At 40.8% G+C, this 19,820-nt stretch overlaps 1 protein-coding gene and 1 long non-coding RNA gene across 2 annotated transcripts in view; both read right to left on the bottom strand.

Annotated features, from left to right (window-relative positions):
* LOC147842349 (uncharacterized) overlaps window positions 1-19,820 on the bottom strand; it is a 736,864-nt gene that overhangs the window by 508,245 nt on the left and 208,799 nt on the right. The window lies entirely within an intron of this gene.
* Window positions 14,726-15,537, bottom strand: crygm2d7 (crystallin, gamma M2d7). Its single transcript, NM_001045107.2, has 3 exons — window positions 15,477-15,537; window positions 15,132-15,374; window positions 14,726-15,027 (listed from the first exon to the last, which is right to left on the bottom strand). Exons 1-3 carry the CDS (start codon window positions 15,480-15,482, stop codon window positions 14,755-14,757), a joined length of 522 nt encoding a protein of 173 aa, NP_001038572.1. The 5' UTR covers window positions 15,483-15,537; the 3' UTR covers window positions 14,726-14,754.

Raw genomic sequence — 19,820 nt, forward strand, 5'->3', positions numbered from 1 at the left:
AGGTCCGCTCCAGCTCCTCCGAATGTTACTCACGGACAAACCGGATCCTCCACATCTCCTACTATTCTTCAACTACAACACCACACCACCATTACTACCATCGTCAGCAACTACGAAAATGACAAAAAACAATGACAACAGAATAAAACTGAATAAAATTAGATAATAAAACTAATCTCCCAGACAATAAACAACTCTTGGACTTCCACCTCACCTCTTCCAGCCTGCAGCTCCCGATTCCAGTGCAAACTCCAGCCCTCCTCTTCCAGGGATCCTTACCACCTACAAGCTACGCACCCCGCCCCTCTACCTTGCGTATCACTGCTTTTCCCCCTCTAATTTTTACACACTTGCAGCTACTGCGGTGACGCATATGCTGTCAGCCAAGTGATAAGTCTAGTGAAAACAGAAATTACTTGTCGACTTTTGTCAATACGTTTAAGCTTTACTGAATTAAGTTTGCAAACTGACCTAATTTTTTAATTTCTCATTCCAGGTTTTGTCTACTGGATCACAGCCGATCTCGGCGCTTTCTTCCCATAACCTCGCTAGCCATCCACCAACGCTGAACCAGAAATCACAGAGCAATTAATCAAGAAGAGATTGACAATAAATTCATGATCGGCCCCCTTTTTCTTTCGCTCCCCCGTTAAGCACATTCATATCAGCCCTACTGAAATGGGCATTAGAACGTTTCTAAAAACGTCTAATAACGGCTCTTTCATCTCCTCATAATTCTGCCTTTTTCAGCATTAACAGCAGGATTCTGCCTAATGAAGATGCTTTAAATTATCACAATATAAACCAAGCAATCTCTCTAATTAATCTAGACGGCTGCAACGCTTGGTTGCAAATCAACATTACACCCGCCTTCCTATACCTGATTTCTGGCATCAATCGGAGATCACAATTATATTTCGTAGTCCGTTTAACATTCGGATGCAGAAGTAGCACACACATTTATGCCTTAAAAATGATCCGCTGGATTCTCGCCAATAACTACGGCGTTCGCATGTAATTCATCTACTAGAAGTTTCCCGTTTCTCTTTCCCTAATATCTTCCAGCTAAATTTAGTGACCAGTTTTCTAATATTTGCATTCCCATCGCGGAAACACCTCCAGCTTAAGCACTTCCATAGAATTCTTAAGCATCAATTGGAGTGGCAGAATTTCAAGCATCCATAGGTTACTTGAATAAATCGACAAATTTGTTCCCTTTTATATTCTGAAAGAAACAAGATCACGCTAAGCACAAACTGCTCTCCATCTTAGAACATCAAACATACATGCGCATTATCCCGCAGGGATGCCTTTTCATCACTCACCTCCTTCATCTCGCAGCATCAATCCACGGAGTAGATGAGAAAGTATCTATATCCGATCTTGGCCGTAACAAACTCAGCCTGACTATTCCTTGTCGGCGCGGTGACACGGCGCGCACATGACAAGGAATAGTAGGCTAATGCACACCAGACACACGCATTCATACTTATCTAAAAATAAACTAATTAAATGCACAAGTAGCGCTCTGGGCGCGGAAGAATACGACGTGTCCTGAATTGTGGCTGGTTTTCAGCTTTCTTCAAAATGTTGTCTTTAACGTTTAACACGGGAGTCACCAACCTCACGGTTCCCAAGAAGAGCTCCTTATTGGGTACCGATTAATGTGGAGGGCTACCAGTTTGATAAACACTTCTCAAATAACCAATTTGCTCAATTTAATTTTAATGATAATTTATGTTTTTGCTAATAATTAATAATATTCATCCATGTAAAGACACTGATCATGTTAATGATTCTCACAAAGTTACCAACAATGATTTAACAAGGTAGGAAATACCCTGTATTTAATTTATCAATGTGCAACACTTTATTTATACATCTATGCAAATATTTGGCATAACGGTGAGCTATTTTTAGAACAGGCCTGTGGGCAACACACGAGATCCTCGTGGGCTACCTGGTGCCCGCGGGCACCATGTTGGCGACCCCTGGTTTAACAAGAAGAAATAAATTCATAAAGGTTAGTAACCATCAGGCGGCGCTTAAAGCATGCAGCCTGCTTTATGCTTTCCTTCCTTAAGCGCTGGAAAAGAAGCCCATTAATTTTAGCTATCCAATTTCATCTTCAGTACATCCTTTTTACACAGACGCCACCCCTTCCGTAGGGGATAACTGTTGTACATGTTCCTAGTTGCATAAGGAAATCACTGACTCTCTTTTTGCTTTATTTCCAGAAACCGGTACTAGAAGCTGAGCCGCAGCCGACCCCATCCCTCCTTTTAAGATGATAATCCCATAACCACAGCATACACAATTTGCATCAACATTCATATATACATTTTAAGTTACCCCAGAACACCTTAACAGTTTCTCACTGCTCAATATATCCACACATTCCATTCCCCACACAACACTTCATTTCTGTTTTCCCCGCTTACATCAGTCTATACATCACATACTTGGATTCTTACAAACAAATTCATACAATGCCATCAAGAATTATTTAAGTGGAATTAAATTCTTCCACAAACTCATGTACGGCTCCATTTCTGATTCTATTGCTTTCAGAATTCCCCCCCCCCCCTCATATTCCAGATTGCCCACCACACACACAACATACTCTCCAAATGCATTTGCACAATCAGAAAAGTTTACCTATCCTTTCATACAGACCACACTCTAGATGTAATGTATATTCTCGTCTTTTTCGGATTTCTCAGATGTTCTGAATTTACAGAAACACTAAATCTCGATCCCACTATCCAACACACCATCAAAGATCTGACCTTGATTGCCGAGGAAACAATTTCCTTCCTCATCAAGCAAAGTAAACAGATCAATCCAGAAAGGACATTGCATCTCCATATTCAATATTCCCTCCTCCACAAGCCCATTCCAAATACTCCTAGCTTCATACACTATAGGAAAACACTAAGCGCAAGTCTCCTAGCCCCCCTTTTCATAGACGACACACACCACCCAGTAACATGTTTCTTTTGGTTCCAAAAACATCTTAAAGTCATAAGACCAATCAGGCTTCCCACCAGATTCATACTCCAGTTACTCATTCAGAATTGGAGCCGCCACCACAGCAGCACACAAAGGGCTATCGCTACAACACATACAAACACTAGGAAGGTGGTCTTCCGACGCCTTCAAATCCTATATCCAACTCAGCCACAGCCATCTCAGGGAAGCTCAGAGGACCCAAGGGCATGGGCCTAGCCCAGGGAGAGAATACGACCCAACCATACCAGCTTCCCGAGGGCAGAGGAACTACCCAGTCTCTCAAGGGCGCGGGCACGACCCAGCCATCTAACTTCCTTTCTTCCTTCCAGCTGATTTGCACTCAGCCTTCTCCCCCTTTTCACTCACCTAACTCCAGCAGGAGTTCTTTCCCTGCCCAGGCCCCCCTGTCACCCCCCCCCCCCCCCCAGCCACTGCCACAGAAGTTTTCACTGCCCCCCAACTTTTCTAACTTCTGTAGGACCCTGCTCCCCCCAGGGCTCTGACCCCCACAGGGGCGTTACCCCGAGCTTCGATTCCCGCAGGAATCATCTCACTGCACCGGCCTTAGCTTTTTATACTATATGTCATTCCATGATGACATATAGTATAGAACTATTTATTTTTCTCTATGTTTGATTTTATTTGTATAAATTTATATCTATATGCACCCACGCATATAAATATTAATTTATATATAGTGCTGTCACCCTCATGCTCTGTTCCCGCAGGAACACCCCCAGAGCACCTATACTGCCCGTCACCCTCCAGTAGGAGTCTTCACCTTCCCCTCATCTTTCCAGACTCCTACCGGAGCCAGCCAAATAGCTCACCCAACCCCGAGCTGTGACACAAGTCATGTCACCGACCCTCCCCGGCCCTAGCTTTTATTTATTTTTATTTTTGTTTATTTCTCACACTCACCCACGCATATAAATATATATTTATATATAGTGCTGTCACCCTCAAGCTCTAACTCCCGCGGAGTTAATCCCGAGCACCGGACCCCCGCAGGGGTCATCGCCCAACTGCCATTTCACCCTCCAGCTGGGGCTTCACCGACCATTCCTTTTACTGACTCCAGCCAGAGATGGCACATACAGCTCTCTCTCCCGCAGGAGAGCCAAGAGCTTCGACTCTCGCAAGAGTCAGTAAAAATGCCCCCCCCCCCCCCCCCCCCCAAGGTCCTAGATTACCCCATTATATATTTATATATCTATATGTAGGGACCCCTAAAATATTCTCAGATTATAATATGTTTTTGTTTATTTCTAACTGTATGTAAGTAGTTAATCCAGCAACATTTGATTTTTGTATTTTTATGACACAACATATTCAGAGAGCACTATTTTGCTGGTCAGTTACTGTTCCTTTAAGATGACATCATAACGTAAGCTGCGTGAGAGAGCGAGAGAAAAAAAAAGAGAGGAGCCTCATGAGAAGCAGCTGCAGATCGTCATATGTGTTTTCATAGTTGGGAGGCGATATATTGGTAATATTAAGTCTTCAAAGTGAAAGTAAAAGTGACTGGGACTTAGCTCGTTTTATTTGCTTTTCTCTCTGTGGAGTTTTCGCTTTGTGATCGTCGTGTATCACACGAGTGTATGCTCTCAGCTGAGGACACCATGCTCGTAGCATAGCCGCTAACGCTAATGACATTTACCTGAGTGAACAGTGACTGTGCTGATTGAGTTGGTGGTGATGCTGCTCTGAACTGGACAGACCTGTTTCAGCGCTGGACGTGGAATTGCACGCGTGGGACAGCGGTAAATCACAGCTTTGTGCAGGAGGGATTTCATTATATGTTTGGCTTTCATCGGATGGACGTAAGTGACATCATCATTGCATTTTGAGAGATCGTTCTGAAACAATACAACTCTGAATGTGCACCAACGAACTGGGCCCCAACGTTAAAGTATGCATACTAATGTTTTTTTTGACTGAGTGACTTTGTGACTGTTATGACTGTGACTGATTTATAATAAGTTTGTGAACTAGACTGAGACCATTTAAATTGTAAAGATTTGGAGGTTCACTTTATTCATTTTTTGTTTACAATTGTGAAACGATCTGAGTTAATAGTGTTTAGGTGTGTTATTTCAGAAGCGTTTAACTTTAGCTTTAATGTGATTTTTATCTCATCTGTTGATTTGGGGTAAAACAAAATGTAAGGAAACAAGAAATATAGAACAAAAGAAGTCAGTAAAGAACAACAGTTAGACTTGTAAGGCTAGTTTACATATTTTATTTTGAAGAATTAAGGTGATAAATTTTGACTGAAAGAGTAAAACTTTATTTAGTGGGATTTCCATTTAAATTGTTTATTCTTCTTTATTCTATTCTATTGTTGTTGTTTTATTATTTTCTTGTGGTATAGATAAAGGGCTGATTCTTTTATTTTATTTATTTTCTTTTTACTTTAAACAAAATTGTAATAAATTGTTATTATTTTTCTTAAAATCTAAATTTGACATCTCATTGTGTTTTTGTTATATATTGAATTCATATATAAAACACAAAACAAACAAACTGCAAACATATACACACTGTAATAGTTTAATTCAGCTAAAACTAGTTTTTTAGAGTACAAAGGAGTAAAAATACCGGCTAATTCACCATTCAACTGCCGGGAACCCAGGTATTTCTGAACAGGATAGTTAAAAATAATTCTTAAGGTTAAGAAAAGGGTTACATATATGTATATAAATATGTATATTTATATATTGTAGCGAGGCAGAGGGAAAACAGCGACACAGTTGGATAAGTTTACAGACAATTCCCCGTAGGGTGCTTTATTTACAAAGTGTAGGGTGTGCAAGCGGTGCTCTTCTTTAAGGTGAGGTGCTCTGGTGCTCCGGGAAGTAGGTGAAGGACAGTGAGTAGTCGGATGTGGGATCGTCACGAGCTGGAGTCTGCTGTGGAGAGACAGAGAGACAAGCATTAGCGCATGGAGTCATAGAGTGAATGATGCTCGTCTTCTCCTGGCGTGGGCTTGGCTTATATGCCTCTCTGCTTGATGACGTCCAGCTGTAAGCGATCCTGTGTTGATGATGGTCCAGCTGGGTTGAATTAGCAACCAGGGCGACGTGGCATGTGTGCGCTCGTTACAATATCTATATGTCATTGTTTGGTTTATTTACAAAAGGTTTCTTCCAGTGGTGAATTTAGGTTGGTGGCTTGTGTGCTCTTTGTGCTCCTTTCCCAGTGTGACAGTGGATTATTGAAGTGCCTCTGTGGTTCCGGCAGGTTCTCAGCTGCTGTCTGGGAAAATAGAGAGAGAGCGAGTTAGTGCTTGTTCTCCTGGAGAGACTTCTCCCCGTTCTGCTGTGTTGCTGCAGTTTAAATGCAAGTCGGCTGATGGGCTGCAGCTGGGGCCGATCAGTCTGAGTTGAGGGCTTGCAGGTGTTTCTCCTTAGTTTCCTGGGCGACGCTGATGATCCTTTGGGACGCTCGTCACAGTCATATAAATATGTAACTATATATAGTGCTGCCACCTCCCAGCTCTATCTCCGCAAGGAGTGTTCCTTGAACAAATGACTCCTTCGGAGTCCCCCCACCCACCCCCGCCCCCCTTCACCCCCCTCTCCAGCCGGAGTCCTTCCCTCCCCTTCCCTTTTAATGACTCCAGCAGGATTCCCGTCCACCCCATGGCTCTGACCCCCCGCAGGGGTCTCCCCGAGTCTCTACTCTAGCAGGAGTATTCACAGCCCACGCCAACTCGGGTTCCCGCAGGAACCTGTTTCACCCTTTGCTCCAAGGATCCCTCTTTACATTTCCTTTTCAAATAACTATATCCAGCAGCCGGATATAGCATTTCAAGCCTTTTGGGGAGTTTCTTCGAATACACAGCTGCTGTCCCGAGCTTCATGCATTTGGGGAGCTCTCGAGAACCACCTGATCTCGTACTCCCCTCACATGCTCTATGGACCTGGCGGGAGCCCTGGGCTCAACTATCTCCAAACTCAGGGTTCTCTCCCGGGACAGCATGCCAAACCTGCTAACAGTTGTCAAGCAGTATCTAAGTGTGAACTCTTAAAAAGAGAAGTTTTTAAACTAATTTCGAGAGGAACACGTGATATAATTGACTGCAGCTGGCGGCCTATCTACACTCATTAGTTAGCCAATCAGATCTATCCTAACTTACTATAAATAGCCTAGCTAGATATTACTCCCTTATCTTCGTTTTCCGAAGAAACCCCCCATCCACCCCCTTTCTCCTCCTTTAAAAAGGGGAGCTCTCGAGAACCACCTGATCTTGTACTCCCCTCACATGCTCTATGGACCTGGCGGGAATCCTGGGCTCAACTATCTCCGAGCTCAGGGTTCTCTCCCGGGACAGCATGCCAAACCTGCTAACAGTTGTCAAGCAATATCTAAGTGTGAACTCTTGAATGAGGTATTTCGAGACATGTTGAACCAGTGGGTCATTGTATACATTGATATCCTTGTCGAAAGCCGAATACTGTCAAAAAACTGCAACGCTTTCTGGGGTTCGCCAATTTCTATAGAAGGTTTCTACGCAACTTTAGCTCTGTAGCCACACCGCTCACTTCAATGGTTAAAGGAGGCAATTCCCAATTAAACTGGAAAACCGATGCAGTACGAGTGTTTAAACACCTCAAAGCCCGATTTGCCTCTGCACCTATTCTCTGCCACCCAGATCCCAAGTTGCTCTTTGTCTTGGAGATAGACGCTTCGAACGCAGGCATTAGCGCTATACTCTCTTAACGACAAGTGACATCAAACAAGCTCCACCCCTGCACCTTCTTTTCACGCAAGCTTTATTCAGCGGAGAGAAATTACAATGTGGGCAATCGTGAACTCCTCGCAATGAAAGCAGCTATGGAAGAGTGGAGGCATTGGCTGGAAGGACCTCGACACCCATTCATGGTAATCACTGATCACAAAAACCTGGAATATATTCGCTCAGCCAAAAGATTTAACCCTCGACAGGCTAGATGGGCTTTATTCTTCACACGCTTTAACTTCACAGTCACTTATATTCCCGATTCCTGATGCCCTCTCCCGCCTTTCTGACAAAGAACCAAATCAGGAGATTGAACAACCCATCATTTCTGACTCCATTTTGATGACTCCCATCACCTGGGATATTGACACTGAAATCGCCCAAACCGCCAATCAACATCCCACTCCACCCGCCTGTCCCGAGGATAAAGTCTTTGTACCCCAGCCATTGAGAAACAAACTTCTGGAGCATATACATGCTCCAGTATTCCAGCTGAGTATTCCATATACATGTGCCGGTGACCCGGGCATTGCAGGCACCCTCGACCTCGTTCTAAACCGCTACTGGTGGCCAGACATAAGGAAAGATGTCATTAAATTTGTGAAGAATTGTTCCCCCTGTAACATGCACAAAACCTCCCGTCACAACCCAGCGGGGCTCCTTCAACCCCTTGAAATTCCTCGTCGCCCCTGGTCCCATGTTGCCATCGATTTCATAACTGATCTTCCCCTCTCTCTGGGTCACACCACCATACTCACTGTTATCGACAGGTTTTTGAAGGCATGCAGGCTCATTCCCAGGCTCATTCCCATCCCCACAGCTTTGGAAACCGCTGAACTCCTGTGCAACCATGTATTCTGTTACTAGGATTGCCCGAAGACATTGTGTCTGACAGAGGTCCCCAATTTACATCTAGAGTATGGTCTGCCTTCTTTAAAAAATCTCAATATCAATATCAGTCTCACATTAGGATATCATCCCCAATCTAACGGACAAGTCGAACGACTCAATCAGGAAATTGGGGGTTTCCTCCGCACTTACTGTCACAAACATCAAGAGGACTGGAGCCGTTTTCATATGTGGGCCAAATATGCTCAGAACTCGCTAAGGAAAGTATACACGGGGCTCACACCCTTCCAAGTTGTCCAGGGCTTTCAACCCCCCTGTTCCCTTATTCTGGCGAACCATCCAAACTCCCTGCCCTAGATCATTGGTCCATACCAAGATGCGAGGAGACGTGGAATGCAGCCCATACACATCATACATTATCTCACGCTGTAAAAAGATTTAAAGAACAAGCGGACCGTCACCGACGCCCTAGCCCCACATACACCCCATGACAGTGGGTTTGGCTGTCCACCAGAGACCTTCGCCTCAGACTCCCTTGCAAAAAGCTCAGTCCCAGGTATGTGGGTCCATTTATGATTGAACGACAAATTTCACCAGTCTCATACAGAATAAAACTACCCAATAACTACCGTATTTCTCCCACTTTCTATGTGTCACTGCTCAAACCTGCTGCTGGCCCAGCTGAGGTGGATAGGAAGGTGGCAGCCGGTGACCAGGGTCCCCCACCAATCGTCATTGACGGAGAAGAGGCTTATCAAATCCATGAGATCCTGAAGTCCAGACGCCGGGGGGGACAACTCCAATATCTCATCGACTGGGAGGGGTACAGCCCGGAGGAACAATCATGGATACATCGCAAGGACATCCTCGACCCATCTCTGCTATGTAAGTTTCATCGTCTACATCCGGAGATGCCGGCCCCTCGCCCCCGTGGTAGACCCCGGCATCATGGCGCCCCTCACTTCAGGAGCCGTTTGCAGGATGGGGGCTCTGTCACCGACTCGGTCCCAGTCATTCCCCTCTCTGGCCAGCAGAGGTCATCATCATCAGACTTCTAGACATTACATCATCCACTCTGGGGTCTGAGGGTGTTTTGGGGCTCTGGAGAAGTTTTGACATGCACTGACATTTGTGTTGTTTTCAGTATCTTAAAAACATACATAATAAATAGCTGAAGTGTGATAACACTGTAAACAGCACAAGTTGGGCTACAATAATACCTAAACAGCAGGTTTGTATGTGTTTGGGTTTTTGAGAAAGAAATGTTTATTCGTGGTTAGTGAAAAACTAAAATTTTGAAGTCACTGAAACAAGAACGTGAAACACAGAGAACATTTGTTCACAAGACTTTTGAGAACTGGATCTTGTAGCCTAGTGTTTTTGCTTCAAAATGGTGTGAGAATCATCTTGTTCACTTGCTCACAGAAAACAATATAATGAATTAAAATTTCTAAGTCACTTTTTGAGTGAAATTCGTTAATGCGGAAAGGTGTGAACTATCATTACTATGCAGTGAGTCACATCTGAGAAGAAAAAGACCTGCATAATGAGCTGCATAATGAGCCATCAGACAGGTATGTGACTAGGAGATAAGAGTTTCAAGAAGGAATCAGAGGAAAGTTTATTTACTTTTTTGTTTGCAGTTTATTTAAAATATGTTAATCACACAAAATACCTGAAGATACAATTGTGAGAGTCAGTGCATTCTTTAAAACTCTGCAAACTTTTAAACTTACACATAGCAAATCTACTGATTTTAATTTTTAATTTATTATTATTTATTTTTTTGTAAATTAAGAGTTTTGTAGCAAAATTAGATTTATCCATTTTGAGAAATGTTGGTTATTTGACATTATTATTTAAGACATCAACAGTCAAGTTCATTCACAATTTTATAAATTAAACTATTAAATATTCTTCAAATCCAGGATATTTTTTATTTAACTTTATGTCTATAAATAGTTTATAAATAAGTCAAAAACATGCCGAAATGCAACATATTATTTTAACATTGTCAAACATTTTAATTTGGTTAAAAAAGCAATACACCATAAATATATGGAATAGTATATACAAAGTTTGAATTATAACAACAAGACTCTGAGTTAGTTTTGGTAATCTCATATTAGAGCAATGTTATTTTTAAGAATGATAATTAATCCATATTAACAAAAATTACTGTGAGCAAAAGAAAGCAGGTGAAAAACACCATGTGCGATAATGAAATCTTTTAAACACTCACTTGCATCACAGCAACTTTTGGCGCAAGTTATCTACCTCTCATTCGGTATTCACAGTAATTATTTAAAGAATAAACTTACAAAGGACACTTAGAAATGTAACCTTGCAGACAGTTATCCTGTGATGGGGAGCAGCGCAGGAAAAAGGCAGTATTTCATTGCAACCGCTGGCCTTCTTCTTGACATCAGCGGAGACTCCAGATTACTTAGTCCACTTTTGTAGCGTTTTTAAACATTTTGTGAAGTTGAAGGCTACATCTTCATCTAATAGTTTGTCGGAATGACACAGACCAACATTACTCTCATTACTGAGCAAACTCGGAGCACTTCTTGTCTACTTTAGCTCTCTTTGCCGCTGGTCCTTTACTTTTGTTGTTTTCACATCTGGATGTACATATGAAGCGCGCTTACTGAGAGGCGGGACCACACTGCTGTGATGAGGTGATATTGGAGAATCCGTACAGTCCTTACTTTTATACGGATTACATAAATAGAGATAATTTGTTTTCGACTTGAATTGGTTAATGCAAAAGTAGACATATCAAGCTTTATATACATATCATAAATCATCATCTTTATTGACTATTTGCCGAGTTTCCTTTCATTTTAGTGACGTGTTTTTCTGACCACAGTCTGCTCGCGCCTCAGACGCTTGTAATAACAATGCCTCGTGGGCGTGGTCGCATTAAAACTAATGAGATCAGACTGAGAAACTAGACATAGCGTTGGTTTCATACTGATTACTTTATAAAGCAATGTTTATTTTCAACATGCATAGCTGCATTTAAAAGTAGACACTTCAAGCTTTCTAGAAATACATTTCTCATCTGTGTGCGTTTTGTATTCGCGGAGTTTTAGCGCATTTTACCGACGCGTTTCTAAAAGCAGTTCATGGAGAGAGAAAAGACAAAATGCCTACACTGTTTGTTTTCCTTATTTTGCAAAAGCACACACGTTTGTTGTTGTTGTGAGTGTACACAACAAAAAGTAGACACATTAATAATTCAATTGATGTATTGATCTTATCTGTACGATCAAAACTGAAAGTGTTATTTAAGCTCATTTCAGCAGTTTGACGCCACCACAGGTCAAAACGCGTATACGCGGTCTTCGACCTCAGAGGGTTAAACTGATAAGCACACACACCTGTTCCTCATCCCACTAACGACCCACACTCACCTATATAAGGCACACTCTCATTCCAGTTCCGTGCGAAGTCTTGTTTTGCCCCGGCTAACACTACTGAGCGTTTCCTGATTCTTGCCTGCTTTCCCGTTGACAACTTTGGACTGTATCTCGACTCTGTTTTGCCTGCCGCCTGCCCTGAACTCTAGCCTGCATTCCGACTTTGTTCCTCACTGCCTCCCTTTGACCCATGCCTGAATACTCACCTTGTGTTTGTCAGCCGCCAGCCCTTCGACTAACTACAACTGTGTTTTATGAGAGTTCGCACACGCTTAACATCTGTGTGCTGTTTGTTATTAAACTCTGTTTAATAAATATACTGCAAATGGATCCCTCTGTGTCAGACCCTCCGTTACACCTTTTCAGTTTTTCTGCAGAGCAATCAGTTTGCAGCTTACATCCTGATACACTCCAACAGACCTAGGGCCTCTTGTACAAAGACTTTTCAAAAACAGCTGTAAATGTGTTTACACACCAGAAAAATAAAATGTATATAACTCTGTGTATATACAAAATCCCACGAATGTTCTCTTTGTACATCTCAATCAGCATGAAATTAAGTGCACTTGACAAGCAATGAAAAAAGTTCCCTTGAATAAATACATTTAAATATGTTAATAACATCACTTCATCTATTATCAGTGGTAGAAATTGGAAAAAAAGTTTTAATTGGAACATTGTCCTCTGGTATTAATAACAAAATAAGATGCCGTTAACATGGTGGAGATTGTGGAGCTTACACCAGGAATGTTCAAACTCGGTCCTGGGGGGCTGTTGTCCTGGAGAGTTTAGCTCCAACCCTAATCAAACACACCTGAACCAGCTAATCAAGCTTCTACTAGATATACTAGAAATTTCCTGGCGGGTGTGTTGAAGCAAGTTGGAGCTAAACTCAGCATGACACCTGCCCATCAGGACTGAGTTTGTACACCCCTGGCCTACACCCTTTAAGCATAGAGTTGCCTTTATTACTTAAACTAATAGATTCTCTAAGACATAAATAAGGAGCAGACTCAAAATCACTGTTAACATGTCTTTATTTGTACTTAGAAGTTGTAAGAAAGCCCTGTACCCAAGATTTTCACTGCTCTCCCCGATGTTCATTATTATAGTCATTGGAGAATATGTCACCTGAAAAATATCTCATCCCATCCATGCCGTTTGTAAGGATGTATAATCTATGCACTAACCCAGGCCACCCTGACACAATATTTGTCAGGCACATTTGTGCATTGCATATTATCTGAACATTTATTAAATAAAAAATATTTCCGATTCATGTCTACAAATTCTTCTTCAGATGTCACAAATGTAGCGATGTATATGCAGTTGATCGCTCCAATTGCATTAGGAAAATTGACTATTACTGCATACTGCATTTTAAAATCTGACTGCTTTTTTATTTTGCTTGTGTAAATTTTAAATGGGTCATTAATAAATGTAAGTTATATAACATTGCTTATTTGTAAAAATAAGTTTATAAGCTGTCTTTATTCTTTTTCACTCTCTCATTTCTCTTTGTTTAGCAATACACGCTGTGATCTTGTCGTTTTTTGTAATTAATTAGTTAATTAATTTTCTTTTTTAAGATGTCTGATAATGTTTTATTTGTGTTCAGATTCCGTTTCACCTTCTTCAGATGTGTGGTGGCTGAGAGACCTTAACGTGCTGCAATTTAAGAAAACATGCAATTACAATTACTTTTTACACAACGCAAACGTTTAATGAAAACGAGCTGCATTTTCTCACAGCACTAAGGAAATGTTTCAAGGAGACCCTAAAACTTGATGGACACGGCTATTTAGGCTAATATATACCAAAGAGTCGGAAATCTGGATATTAATATAAACTTCACTGAGCAATAGTCATGGCACAGCAATGTCCATCACATTTTTGGGTCCCCTTGAAATATTTCCATTGTGTTCTGATCTCTTTGTGTAGTGATAGTGCATTGTGAGGATTTGCAGGACATGTGCTGTCAAACGGAAAATATTTTCTTAATTTGCTGATGTTTTGTGCAATTGCATGTTTTTTTCCTAAATGGCAGCATGTTAAGCTCTCTCGGCCACCGTACCTACCTGCATGAAGAGTTATTTTATTTTATTCTCACTTATATCTCATTTTGCCTTAGTAGCTCGCCACACAAAAAGAGCACCACCATATCTAAAGGTCTGGTAGGTTTGCAGTTGAGATGTATGGATGCACCTGATCCTGAATTCAAAGAATTACTTATGAAGATATTTTGATATTTTAACCTTTTATAGAGCAACTGGAGCATTATTGAGATCTTGTCATTTGTATTGTGCATTTGGAGATAAACTAGGCAAAATTTAGATTCGGCAGTTTGATTCTACCCAACACATTGCACAAATTAACAACAAGTTAAAGTCAGAAATATTAACCCCGCTGAATTTTTAGCCCCGTTTATTTTTTCCCCAATTTCTGTTCAATGGAGAGGAGATTTTTCAACACATTTCTAAACATAATAGTTTTAATAACTCTTTTCTAATAGCTGATTTATTTTATCTCTGCCATGATGACAATACATAATATTTGACTAGATTTTTTAAGACACTTATATACAGCTTAAAGTGACATTTAAAGGGTTAATTAGGTTATAAAAGTATTAAAATAACATATACTATCATTTTTCTATTCTTTTGACAAAATAGTGACAAATATTTTCAAAACATAATTTTGGGCTGAAATTGTTTTATTGAAACTCTAGTACCAAGAGTCCATGATACGCCTCATGCTCATGAACCTCATGCCACCATAGTTGCTGAAGTTCCTGTACTGCCCAGGCCCGAAGTGCCACATCCTGCCTCTGTAGTGGGGCTGGTCATAAAAGAGCCAGTGGCCGTCCATCACATGACAGGACTGGCAGTGAGACATACGGTAACGATCCATGACGTTGTCACAGTCATCCATCATCTCGTACATCTGACCTCCGAAGTTCTCCCTCTCATAGATCCTCATTCTGTAGGATCCCCTGTGCTGTAGTGGAAGAGTTCATCATTTTCAAGTTTATTAAGCAGAACATTTTATGCACAAAAAGGGGGATTTATTTGTATCTAATATAAGCTTAAACTTTAACTCACCATGGGGATCATACGGCAGGACCTGATGCAGTTGTTCATTCCAAACATAGACATATAATCAGCATACTCTCCCCTCCTGAAGAAATATCCACTTCCCATGTAGTTGGGCTGATCGTACATCATCCAGCAACCACTGTCCACTCTGCAAGAGTGACAGCGGCTCATGTAGGAGGAGAAGTCACCACAGTCGCCCATACACTCATAGGAGCGACCCTGGAAGTTTCTGTCCTCAAAGAAGGTGACCTAAAAATTTCAAATATAATGTTTTTGTTATGAAAATTTAAACAAATTGAAATATATCATTTTAGTTTTACTGTTTGGAGTGGGTGATAGAATGAGATTTACCTTCATGTTTGCACTGGATTATTCTCAGTGGTTTCACAAGGGAGAAGCTGATTCTGGCTGTTGACTGACTACTGTCAACTGTCCTTTTATACAAGACCAAGACTAAAGACTACACAGCTCCTATTGTTGCTTAGTTCCTGACTATGCAAGTTGGTATAGAGACCTTTCTAGTTAAGGCTTGGTATGTAGTTCTCAGTACTCTGATTTATTTGGATTTTTAAAAGTATTTAAAGAGGTATTTAGCTAGAAAAAACAATTAATTTATTCTAGCAAATCATAGTGCAATTCAATAAATACAATATTTCTCTTTTTCATATTTTTATGGTTCAGTTTTCTATCACAGGGAGTTATGAAATCATTTGAAAGTCTGGTCTTGGTCTACTTGAAGGAAATCACTAGAACCTTGTTGGATCCTTTTTAGTCTATCATCTATCTACAGCCTCTTATCAGAGGTAAAAACAAATATATAATATATATATTAGTAATTAACAAAATAAGAATCTGTCAACATGGTGGGATCAGAAAATTAATCTTGAAAAATAATGGCCTGATATAAAGGTGGAAGTCAAGTAGAAAACTACTGAACACCAGCAAAATGTGGACAGAACAGGTGGTGGAACAGGAACTGTTGAGCTTACACCCTATGAGCAGAGAGTTACCTTGATTAATAAAAATAAAACATTCTCTAAAACATAATTAAGGAGCAGAGTCAACATCACTTTTAAAATGTCTTTATTTGTACTTAGAAGTTGTAACAGCGCCCTGAGCCCAGGATTTTCACTGCTATTACCGATGTGCATCTCTGGAGAAATCAAGTAAACAAATTATCTCATCCCAACCTTGCCATTTGTAAGGATGTATAGTTCATGCACGCACTCAGTCCACCCTGAGACAATATTTGTTTGCCATAGTTATGCACTATATATTACTGCACATTTATTGAATATAAATGTGTCAGATTCATGTATACAAATTTTTCTTCAGATGTCACATACATGTGTAGCGATGTGTATGCTTGCTCTGACGAGCTATCATCACAAATTTCAGTTCAAAATTAGACCCTTTTTATTTTGCTTGTGTAAATTTTAAGTGGGACATTAATAAATGTAAGTTATATAACATTGTTTATATGTAAAAAAAAAAAAAAAAAGGTTTTGAGCTGTCTTTTTGTTTTTCTCTCAGTTTTCATTTGTTTTTGTTTAGTATGAGCTCTGTGATCTTCTCGTTTTTGTAATTTATTAATTCATATTATTCAGCTCCTAATGCAGCCCTTGGTACACTTCTAGGTTCAGTTTTTTACCTGCTGTGCTGGACTATCTTGATCCACTGGTATAATAAAATAAGAATCTCCTCATTCCTTAGGATGCTGAACCACTCTATATAGAGTAGAATTCCACGTATCCTGAATCTTATTATGCGCCTCACACCATGTTGCATGTTTAAACCAGTTCACTTTCCGCATGCTCATAACAGTAATCTTGGATTTATGACTTTGATCTCTGAGATGCCTCCTAGATTCCAGCTGCCTGCTAACATGCTTTTAAGGCTCTTCTAACAACTCCTGATGCTTTTTTTAAACAGGTCTTCTATTGGCTGTTCTTCTACCTCCTGTACCTTCTTTTCCAATACAACATCAACAAGCAAAGTCCTCAGATAGAAAAATTCGAAGACAGCATGACTATGTCATGTAAGGCTCCTTCAAACACAGCCTTAAAATGTGTCCTTTATTTACTAGATAATGAAGGACACAACCTGTGGAAGAGTATGACACGTCAAACTAAAGAGTGATTTTATTGAGTTTACATTTTTATGTGTATATGTATGGACCAAAGGAAATATATTTCCAACTTCTGTAAACCTTGCTTTGCCTTCAAATTGCTTAAACAAGTTTTAATATCACTAGGAAAAGTCATTACAAATTTTATTAGTGCTTAACAGTTTTAAGGGTCCATTTATTAGTCCTATGACAGAACCAACAGTATGGGTGAAGGTTAATTGCATGTAAACCTTTTAGCACATGTGAAAATAAATATTTTTATTTGGTTAAAAATTATTTTAATTTGTTTCCAACTCCGAATTTAATCTCAAATAATAATTTATTATTTAAATTTTGATTCATCCAATTCAAGCTGATTAACTAATAGGTTGTGATTTCACCTGATTTAGATTGATTAATCTAATAAATCCTTATTTTTAGTTAATAGTTCATCGTTTACCCAAAGTTACTTGGAGTCTGTATGCTGGCCAGTTCCATCTGCTCACGGACACATCCTCGCTAGTTCTGGTACTGTATCGAGGAGACTGACAAGGAGGGATCCATTATGCAGTATTTATTAATCACAACTTCACTCAAACACACAATATGCACCTGAGTGCACACACACATCCACAGTAGTAGTAATGGTTTCAAGAATGACGATGAAAAGACACAGAGTGAGTTACCAGGCATGAGTAGAGGGCAATGAGCGTGAATCAGAGTCTGTGTATCAGGCTTGGGTCGAGGGCAGGCAGCGAGAATCAAAGTCCGTGTATCAGGCTTGGGTCGAGAGCAGGCAGCGAGAATCAGAGTCCGTATATCAGGCGTGGGTCGTGGGCAGGCAGAAGGCGAAGCAAAGTAAGAGACAGGCTGGAGTCGTAAACAAGAGATCAGGCTGGATATAACGCTCAGTAATGCTGGCCGGGGCTGAACAAGACTTCGCACTGACTGAGTGTTTGAGTGCGGCTTATAAGTGGTACGTGGGTCGTTAGCCTGATTCAGATCAGGTGTATGCGCAATCAGTGTAGATGGATGATGTAATGCTAAAAGTCCGGAGATGGTGGCCTCTGCTGGCCAGCGAGGGGAATGACCGGGACCGAGTCGGTGACAGGTACTTAGATGGAGAATATAACTGTAAACTAATTTTCTTTAAGTAATAATAGGCTGCGGGTGAAGCAGTGGCGCAGTAGGCAGTGCTGTCGCCTCACAGCAAGAATGTCGCTGGGTCGCCTTTTTCGAGCCTAGGCTCAGTTGACGTTTCTGTGTGGAGTTTGGAGTCTCCCTGTGTTTGCGTGGGTTTCCTCCACAGTCCAAAGACATGCAGTACTGGTGAATTGGGTAGGCTAAATTGTCTGTAGTGTGTGTGATTGTGTGTGTAGATGTTTCCCAGAGATGTGTTGTGGCTGGAAGGGCGTCCGCTGCGTAAAAACTTGCTGGATAAGTCGGCGGTTCATTCCGCTGTGTCGACCCTGGATAGATAAAGGGACTAAGCCGATGAATGAATGAATATTAGGCTGCCCCATGCTTGCTCATACTTAAAGAAAGTTTGATTTAGTCACTAGAATATATCATACTAAGTCAGTGATTGTCAGAAATCAACAGGTCTCTAATGCTGTGACTATGCTCCATCCATTGAGTCTGAATGTATGACTAATCCTGGTCCCATAATGGTACCTCAAAGGTACTTTTTAGGTACATTTGGGTACTAATATGCTCCTTTTAGGTACAACTCTGGACTCTTTGGGTCCCCCAGACACTTCTGCACATTTCCCTTAAATACTCAAATTACTATCAATTCAAGACAATAAAAGCTTCACCAAAAGCCTTGCCTGGTCATAAGTTGATTTGAAGACAATTTTCCCTGGAGTGGAGCATCTGGGAGTGGAGATTGTATCAAAATCAAAACCCAAATTAGCAGATATAAGGGAGATTGTAACATATTACAGTGAAATTAAGACCACTTTACCAATCATACAGAGACATTTAAAATGATACCAAACATGAATATAGAGCCACAAGATACACCAGATTAAAAACATAGACATTCTGTGGTGCTAGTCTTGTGCAAAAGGTATAGTCCAAGGCAAAGAGAGGGGCTCAGGATGCATGAGCAAGACAACCTGAACAAACTGGTTTCCTAGCTGATCTCAGATTAAAAAGTTTATTGTTTTAGTGCCTGACCTTCTTCATTCTTGTGTCATGTGGAGTTCCATAACAGTTTTCAGAGTTTAATATTATGGAGAGATTTAGCCATCCTTACACAGCAGCTGTTACAGTGACAAGATCCTTCCTCTGTAGGTTACATCGTCTCATTTCAAAATGCTCGGTTCAGCCTGTGTGGACTTCAAAAGACTCACCTTTGAAGTCTGCATCCTTCGGAGGATGCAGCCTCTGAAATAAGACACACCTATTGTCTACATTTATGACACCACTTCCTTATGTCTTTTCCCATATATGGCCAATAATAGTGTGACCACATCATCTGTCAAGTGTGTTCCACACCTTGACGTCCATAGTTTTCATGAAGACCAGAAAATACATTCCACACTGTAGCAGAGCAAGTTGGTGAACCACCTTACCTCCCTCTG

This window comes from Danio rerio, chromosome 9 (assembly GCF_052040795.2).
Source record: "Danio rerio strain M-AB ecotype USA chromosome 9, GRCz13ab, whole genome shotgun sequence".
NCBI lineage: Eukaryota > Metazoa > Chordata > Actinopteri > Cypriniformes > Danionidae > Danio > Danio rerio.